At 34.5% G+C, this 9,698-nt stretch overlaps 1 protein-coding gene across 1 annotated transcript; it reads right to left on the reverse strand.

The window, feature by feature from the left end:
- Nucleotides 1-5,644: 5,644 nt before the first annotated feature.
- Nucleotides 5,645-7,025, reverse strand: LOC111624635. The gene has a single exon (XM_023367541.1). The coding sequence runs from the start codon at nt 6,940-6,942 to the stop codon at nt 5,734-5,736; it is 1,209 nt and encodes a 402-aa protein (XP_023223309.1). The 5' UTR covers nt 6,943-7,025; the 3' UTR covers nt 5,645-5,733.
- Nucleotides 7,026-9,698: the final 2,673 nt, after the last annotated feature.

Raw genomic sequence — 9,698 nt, forward strand, 5'->3', positions numbered from 1 at the left:
ATAAATGCCTTTTAAATGACATATAATAGAAAACACGAAACTATTAGTATGTCTGAAGTCCAGAGCTCCCGATGGGATTCAGCTTGTTCCCTTGTTTATTATGTACTGTACATCACCTCAGTGCAGAATATTTACATTTATTCAAGTGTTGTGCAAATCATAGTGTGAGCTTTGCCGATTAGGGGTGAGTTGTTCCGACAGCCGAGCGGCCATTATTGTCGAGTGGGCGCGGAATGATTCACCGAGACAGGTTTACCATATAAAATCGTTTAATAAAATTATAACTTCTTACAATCTTTTCTTGATTAACGAACTATCACACCACGTAGCACGAGGATAAAGTTCAATAGAGTTCGAAAAGTTCGTTTTTCCGTTTCCTTCAGTTCGGCGATGACGAACTAATCGTCGGCCCCGGGGCGAATGGCACTGCTTCCGGTGGTCTTTCTTGGGCGAACCGACGAGACTGGAGGTCGTCCGGTGGCACGGCAGATGAGGTGGCTTCCACTCGATCCGAAACGTTCTTTCCAAGATTCCGCGGGGACACACACGTCCAGGCGGGTAAGACTATGAACCAAGAACATTTGTAACTTGAATCGCACTGTTTTATAGATTCCTAAACCTCAGCCGCCTTTCTATTGGTCTCTCCTTTTCACCTGGTGACAATTCGAAACCCCACCGAAGGGCGCGGGAGAGGTCAACGTCGCGTCAGAACACGACTCCGCTCCAACCTCGTTTTCCTCGATTTTACTCTATCTATTGTTTAAAATCTTTTAACGAGACAAAAAGGTTCATTGTTTAAATCCGATCTTTAAGTTCTCCCTTTCGCGCTACGAAACTTGACTCATTCAAAAAGTCGTTACTGGCCTTCTTTCGGACCCCGTTTGGGTCCTCACAATAGCTTCTAAAAAAACAGAAAGGTGATTTCAATTGAAACAAAGCAAGACATCATCAGGAGTGAAAGTTGACAAAAACTTCCTTGTCAAATGGGGAGAGATTCAGGAGTTTGCTAATACTCATTATCCAAACACAGTTGAGGCCAGCAGGATCAGTGATCTCTACAATGATACCCTTACCCGTCATTTCCGATAGGTGTTGAAGAGAGAAACAGACCACCTTGGACATGTTTTTCAAGAAGCCAGCTGACAAAAAACAAAAGATGGAACAAAAGGAGTTGACCCTGCAAGCTCCGGTAGCCTCTCCTGAATCTGACTCTGATTAAAAAACAATAAACAGACCTGTTGCAATATGTAAAAAGTCTGTATCTGTGTGTGTGAAAAAAAGTGTTCCTCCAACTCCTCACAACATCTGACTACCCGGCATAATTGGTGACTGCTCCATTTTCTTTTTTTATGGTATGGTTATTTTTATGCTGTTGAACGAATTATATGTTTTAACATGTATTTCTATGGGAAAATGCGTTTCGTATAACGGACTTTTCACTTAACAGACGGGCACCCGGAACGGATTAAGTACATACGTTATACGAGGCACCAATGTATTTTATACTATCAGAAATTATTTTATTTAAATATAATTATATTACTTTTGTAGTTTTAAAACTACACAAACCAGTACACGTGTTAAAGGTCTTCCTTNGTTTGATGTAATTAACTATCAATTGGGTTGGGAGATACAAATAAGTAATGTGTGATATCTCGAGATTTTACTTGTTACGAACAACTAACTTTTTATACTACCCATCTCTACCTTCAAAATTAAGATTTTTTTCGATTTTATAATAATAAATTACATAGAGTATTTCTACAAATAAAGTATTATAAGCGATTGCGCCAAACGAAATTTTAGATTGTTTTGCCGGAAAAGTTACGTGTCTCGTTTACGAATTTTTTGTTATTGTTTGCACTTCGCCTGCTTGCTGTGGTAACATGCTGAAGCTTTTTAGAAATAATTTCAAAGACATTCATTGTTTCTCTCACACATTGAAAGCCATTCAGACCACTGAGTTGTACTGTGTCTAAAGGAACAGACAGTCGAGAAGCTGCAAACGATTTTCTACCTACAATCCGACGTAAAATCATGGGTGTAGGATAAAAAACGACGCACCGTCGTTTTTTATCCTACACCCATGTGGACAGTGGCTAAATCGAATCCGGGTTTAATCCCTAAACACTGGTAGTCGGCATGGGCTGGCTAGTGAAGTTCATTGCTTTTCCTTCGCGGCGATAACATTGGAATACATACAAGTTCTCCCTAAATACCCACTCGTCAATTTCCCGATTTGCAGATCGCTTTGGTGTTGCACTATTTAATACCAATCAAACAATACATTCACGTATTTAAAAAATGATTTGTGTTTTGATGTGACTTACAAGCTACTTAGTCACAATTTCTTCGAATAGCTAAACAAATACAAAATATAAAGGTTAAGATATTTTTTACCAATGCAAAGTCACTAGAGTATTGCGCGATGTTTTCTGATTTTTCGTTGAATAAAGTCAGTACTGTAGCGTTGGAGATTCTGTCTCCAGCAATCGAGTGGCACTCCATAAAATATGCAATGTATGTCTACCTGGACAATTTCAGACAGTGGACAGTGCGGCGTAACTTCATATGTCAGGGTTCCCTCCAAATTAAAAATACAAGTACAAGGTAAAACAGATTATAAATACCTTCTTAGGAATATATTTTTACGATTTACTTCTATAAGTTGTTTCTTAAAATTTTTGACTTACTTCATTCGTTAATATTAAAGTGTAAGAAACTGATATCAAAATCAGCGCTGCAGCAGATCATTTGAAATAAATATTTAGTTCTGTTGCAACTACAAGTAACATGTTCGTGTGTCTGGCATTTACGCTACACCACAGCGATGAAGAGATTTCGTTGTTACTCCAAACCTTGAAGTAGATTCAGGTAAATAGAAGTATCTGAAAGTGACCGATAAATGAAGATAGAATTGGATAGAATTGGATTCTGTTTCACATAATATAGTCATTATACTATTAAAACAGAAGTTTATAATTAGTGTTGCTCATAATAATATCTTTAACCAGAAATTGTCAGATGGATTTCGTGGTGATAACTGTGAATGACCAAAATCTATTTATGAGTTTTAATTAAAGAAGGGCTGCAGTGCCAAATTCTATAGTTACACCTGTGTGTATGTTTATAGTAAGCAAATAATTCTTACGTATATGATCTGACTATATTTAAACTTACCTTTATAAAAGTATCGATATTCTTTCACGTCTGGGACAATGATAAAAAAAAAAGCTATATTATTGCTCTCAAAGATAACTAAATAAATAAGTTCAAGAAATCGTCTATATATTAACATAGAAATGTCACGTGACACAGATAAAATGACGGCTATAAGAGCTAAAAGAATTTAACAGTAGTCTATAATATTACATTACACAATAAACAGGACAGAATAACTATACAATTACAAAATATGTAGTGCTAGTCCAAGGAAATTTTAAAGTAAGAAGCATATATTTAAGTAAGACTATTGTCTTACTTAATTTAAATCTATGCTTTTCATATAAAACGGACCCTGTTGTCGGCTTAATTACTTATCGCTTACTAAATAAAAGCACCGCACACATATCAAGTTTTCTCTGTCATTGTTGAGTCGGTAGATTAAATTTTCATAATAGAGAAGTGTTATTTTAGAATTATAAACTGATAGTTATCAACCTGATATTAAATATAGTATATGATTTTAGTAAAAATACTGAATAATATAAATACAATACATTTATTTGTAAAATAAATTTTTTGTCTAATACCCTAAAACATCACCTTCTATCATAAATATAATACACCTCACACCGTTCATAACATGAAATTCAGAAAAAGAAAGAATATTTAAATGTGATTATCGCAAATAAAATTTTGAAAATATAAAATATTTTTCATGCAATTTTAGTTTTATATTTGTTAGATTATGCAATATTTTACCCGTTCAAAGCACTTACAAAAAAGGAGCGTCACTCATGTTAGGAAGCGCTGAAGACAACACACCAGAAATATTTCCATCATTTATCGTGCGTTAAGGAGTAATTATTGAGTTATACGAATAAGGTAATTGCAGTTGAATATTTAAAAACTTTTAATGGAGCCTGTGAACAAGACACATAACATAGGAAATGATATTCACACGTACAAACTCGACTTCCTCCCAACAGACCGGAACACCCCAAGAATTGTAAGAGAAAATAATCTGTTTGGATATTTCGGGCTTAAACCTTCAATTTCCAGCCGACCTAATGTGGGCCTAGCCGAAACCAAAATGTCTTGCTAAAAGTAACCTTTTAGTATTTACAAGGATAAAAAGAGTTATTAAAAAGTTAGTTCTTTCTATGTAATGCAGCCGAATTTTTTCATGTTGTAGTGCACGAAGATATTGGTACATGTTGCACATATCAAAGCATAAAGAATGAAATATTCTGTCAGAATGTATTAATAACATTAAACTGAACACTTATAAGAACTAAATATTTGGTAATAGTAAATCAAGTATTCCACTCTATTTACAGAGACATTCAGCAGTCCAAATACAATAATAACTGGTCATAAGACATTTCAGAACATTTATAAGACATTTGCGTACGAAAATTAGTACCAAAATTCACTACTATGGCGATTTTGCTGCTGCAAGCAAGAAATATTTCATTTCTTCGAAACGCTTATATTATACAGAGATATAAGCTTGCAGGGCAATGTTCAATGTGTCCCCATATAAAATTCTGAAGGCAAAGAGTGTTTGTTATTGGTCGACTGTAATGCTGATTTGCTACACTTGTCACATTTAATGAGGTACTGTGTTTGGATGCTGCCTAATTTGAAATCTGCCCTCTATAGACCACACTTTTAAAGGTTGTAAGGATCGTGGATCATACCTCGAGTAGGGTCAGACTTAGTGAAGATTTTACTCTTTATTAACATTTACAAGTTTTTATAAAATTCATCTTTACCCTGAAAATCAAGCCTTTTGCCACTTTATAATATCTAAAAATATAAAAATTCTTTTTACTTCTATGTTCTTATTATTTTAAATTTCTGTATAAATCCTGTTTACTTGAACCGTGTTTATTAATAGGACTTATTATACTGATGTAGTTTCTGATTAGCAAGAGATCTTAGTCAAAGTCGAAAACAAAATATTTTTATTTTTACCTGTAATATTAATAAACAAGGTCAAAGTAGACTGGATATACAGTATACAGAAATTTAAGTACAAGTAGATTAAAACAAAATATAGAATGGGTCGTTGTTCGTTATACTAAAAACATGTACAGTACATTGTATAATAATAATAAAGGAGGAGGAAGGGTTCTGAAGGGAGAAGTATAAAGGAAAAGGGGAAAAGTAACGCTGAAAAAAGTTATTAGGACCTCAGAGCGCTGCATCGGAAATTATTAATAACCAAAATTACAAAAGTTGACAAGACCGTTATACAGTATTAACAATTACGAGGAATGGTCCGGTTACAGTAAAATGTAAAACCCATTAATTATGGGTAGGTATAAACTAACCTTGAACACTGCAATGTCACAATAACATTAAGAACAGATTACAATTTTAACACGCAGAGAGAATGTAAATATCAGCTTACTATGATATAATAATACAGATTACACATAAATGGGAATACATATAAATGGGAATTTTTTTTTTTAATCTAGAATCTAAAACTAAACTAATACTAGACAACTAAACTATGTACAGAAGAATTCTACACGGCCGATCAATCAATCGCTGATAACATCACTTTTCCGATTTTTCACTGTCTTCCTGCTCATCTTGTCTGTTCTTGTTTTCATTCTCAAGAATTTTTTCTTTCCTGTAGAAGTCTGGCAGAAGAGCCCTGGTGCTTTCAATAAACCTTTCAAAACACTTCCAGAGATTTTTCTTATCAAAAATGTTTTGTAGTGTCGGTGGCCAATTATGACCTTCTTGAAGGCATTCCCTATAGAATGGAATGCGTTGATCCTCATATCGTTCACAGTGGAATATAAAATGAATGGCATCTCCTACACTATTATTGTCGCACCGGCATTTATTAGTGTTTCTCTTCTTAAAGCGGTAGAGGTAGGCCATAAAATTGCCGTGCCCCGTTAAACATTGGGTGGTTTCGGATCTAGGTTTGTAGTAATTAGCCTTGATGCGATTAGTAATAGAGGGAATAAACTGGTGGCAAAGTCTCCCCGTTGTAGAATTATTCCAATTTTCCTGCCATTCAAGTAGTGCCCATTCGTTTAAGGAATTTTTCAGTGTTGATTTTGGTAACCTGGTATATGTATCCTGCGTCTTGAGAGTACCAGCCATTTTGGCCAAAGAATCGGCCAGTTCGTTTCCTTTATGACCTTTATGAGCTGGTATCCAACTGAATTGAATATTGCGGGTAGTACTGAGATATTGTGCTACTTTAATAACTTCTTTGCCCAGTAGCGTGATGTTTTCAGTTTTTGCCAAGACATGAAGAACCACCTTACTGTCAATAAGGAATTTTATGTTACCCTTGTATTTATTTAAGTTATCTTTTATTTGGGTGATTGCTTTGTACGTGGCCCATAGTTCAGCTTGCGTAATGCTACAATGTTTAGCAAGTTTTAATCTGGCCTGATATATTGTCTTATTGTTGTTGTTTTGAATGCACACACCAGCTCCCACTCCGCACTCTTGCTTAGAACCATCTGTGTACACTATCCACTGAAAGTATCTGTTTGTTTCGGGATTATAATCGAAACTTATTTCGTAGCTGTGCATGTCTGCTGGGTGTAGTTGGAGGCATATATCATTACTAGTTCTATCAATTTCATATTTTTTAATAATATCAGGTATATTCCAGTAGCTGTTTGGAATCATTTTATTTTTAATACGTTTTTCAATATCCTCCTGTGTGTAACTGTGTAGCCGAATATTAGTGCAGAGCCAATTCCAAACTGTTTTTCTTGCCGTGATATGTATTGGCATTAGTCCAGCCAGTACCAGTATTGCATCTGTCGGAGCTGTTCGATAAGCACGAGTAATCCTTATTGCTGCTCTTCTCTGTATCGACAGTAGTTTTTTGCAAAAATGTGTGTTGTTAAGTGCGTCTTGCCATACAGGGACAGCGTATAAAATAGCTGGCTCAATTGCCATCTTATAAATTAATTTGCTGTTTGTAAAGTTTAATCCCCAGTGTTTTCCAATAATCCAATTGAGGAGGTTAGCTCTTTGACTCGTTTTCTTGCTAATTTCCTCCACATGATGGTGCCAACTGAGCTTTGGGTCAAAGAATATTCCAAGGTATTTCAAAACTTTCACCTGTTTAATTCTGTTATTATCCATACGAAGTTTAAGGGTTTTTTGTAACTGTCCACGTTTATTTTTTCGAGTACACACCATTGCTTCACACTTTGCATAGTTAATTGGGAGCATCTGTTCCTTGCTCCATTGCAGTATTTTGTGAAGTGTTCCATTAGCTTCATCGGTCAGTTTATCGCAATTTTTATTTGTATGATAATTTTAATGACTATTCTATAGTATGTGCAATGGTGAAAGTGTAAGTACTGCTAATTATTATCACGGGCGGATCTACATAGGGGCTAATAGGGCTTAAGCCCTTGCCTCCAAGTGTGAAGGGCCCACAAAAATCGAATTATCATAAAGTTTTAGTACCTATTCATTAACAATAACCACTTATCTTATACTAAAAAATACTTAATAATTTAAAATTTTTTATTTTAATATATTAAAAATTTTGTTTGTTTATACATTTTTGTTAATAATATTTCTTTACTTCTTGTATTTTTTTAATATAAGTTGTGAAGTTTGTCATTTAACACCATTTCATAAATAAATATATTTCAACTCTGACTTTGATGTTAATAAATATTATAAATTTCATTACCCCAATTTTTAATCTAACAGAAAATACGGCCATTTGGACTTAAATAAGACTCCCCGAAAAAGCTATATCCTCACTTGATTATTATTATTTAATTGTCGAATTTGTTTTATTCTGTTTTATGATTTACTTAACACCTTATTTCTTCATCAGGTGAACCAATCAAAGTTCACGATTTCCCCCATTTAAAGTTTGGTTACTCAGTCATGTATCACCTGAGGTTAAGACGGAGCGAAAACGACACAAATATGGCGTCGAACAATACTCACATGACACACGGGAGTTGTCTATTACAAAATATTACCGAATCGAGGGGAAAAATTCAATTTGGTCTCTTTGTATTAAGGTAGTTTGAAGTATTTAATATTTATAATTTTATTCTTATATAATAACCAGGTTATATCATTTAAATTTTAAAGAAAATTATTACATTTCTGAAAATGCAATTTAGTTATTTGAAATTTTTTCATTAAATTAAAAATCCGACATAAAAATTACGTCACGTTTTGTTCTGAAGTCAGTTTGAAATCGTCAGAGGACAACTAGAAAGACAAGACTGGGTACGTTTTAGTCACCTGAACAATGTTAGAATCAGAGTTTAAGCCTTGAAGCTTAAACAGTTTTCCGACAACGGGAAGATGAGTCCCGCTCACGATGACGATTTAGGAGGGCAAAACAAAATAAAAAGGATCGAATGGGAGATCGCGGTTAAGTCGATGAAGTGTTGGCCATGTACGATTAAACACACATATTTAATATATTATACAGATTTAATAAAAATACTATTCTAAATAATAATAATAATACTTCTAAACGGACGTTCTAGAAGGCGATTAGCGGGGTTACGTCGTACGTACTCCCGACAAAGTAATGGCTCTAATCCCTGTTTGTATTTATCCTTAATGACAACAAAGATGTTAATAGGAGCAGCGCACGTTGTAGAAAAGTATGTTTATTTTAATTATTTTTATAAATTTTTCTTTGGAATATTATTTGATATGCGAATAAATATTTTGACATAAATTTTGTTGTAAACTTTGATGTAAATGATAGGCATGTATCGAATACGATTTAAAATTTAGTAATAAGTAAATTTTTAATTTTTTCTCTCTGAATATAAGTAACTTTATAAATAGGTTGCAATCTCTTTTTTTCTCTAACGTTCGTAAAATAGATCAGGGCAGAAAAATCTAATCGCAACGATAGGATAAGGTGGCATATAATCATAATACAATACAATCAAACCTCGGATTTCGAACCCCTCGCCTTTTGGAAAATTCGGTTCACGAACAAAATTTATGACTCATTTAGGCTCCGTTGCCAACAAGCGACTCGGCAGATCGACAGATGATTAACTTTGTGTTAAAGAAACTCGACGACTCGACCAATCAATGACAGGACTAGATTCAAAAGTGGGTGGGGCCGACATAGCCTCGCGTCATTAGATCATGTCACGATAGGAATCATCGCTGAAATTGCTATTTAAATTAATTTCCAGTCGCATGTGGAAAAAATACTATTTTCGTTTTTCGATACGCGCCGCAGTCGAATCTATATTAAATCAATTAATAAATGCCTTTTAAATGACATATAATAGAAAACACGAAACTATTAGTATGTCTGAAGTCCAGAGCTCCCGATGGGATTCAGCTTGTTCCCTTGTTTATTATGTACTGTACATCACCTCAGTGCAGAATATTTACATTTATTCAAGTGTTGTGCAAATCATAGTGTGAGCTTTGCCGATTAGGGGTGAGTTGTTCCGACAGCCGAGCGGCCATTATTGTCGAGTGGGCGCGGAATGATTCACCGAGACAGGTTTACCATATAAAATCGTTTA

Source organism: Centruroides sculpturatus, unplaced genomic scaffold (assembly GCF_000671375.1).
Source record: "Centruroides sculpturatus isolate CEXI.00-Female unplaced genomic scaffold, Cexi_2.0 scaffold56, whole genome shotgun sequence".
Taxonomy (NCBI): Eukaryota; Metazoa; Arthropoda; class Arachnida; order Scorpiones; family Buthidae; genus Centruroides; species Centruroides sculpturatus.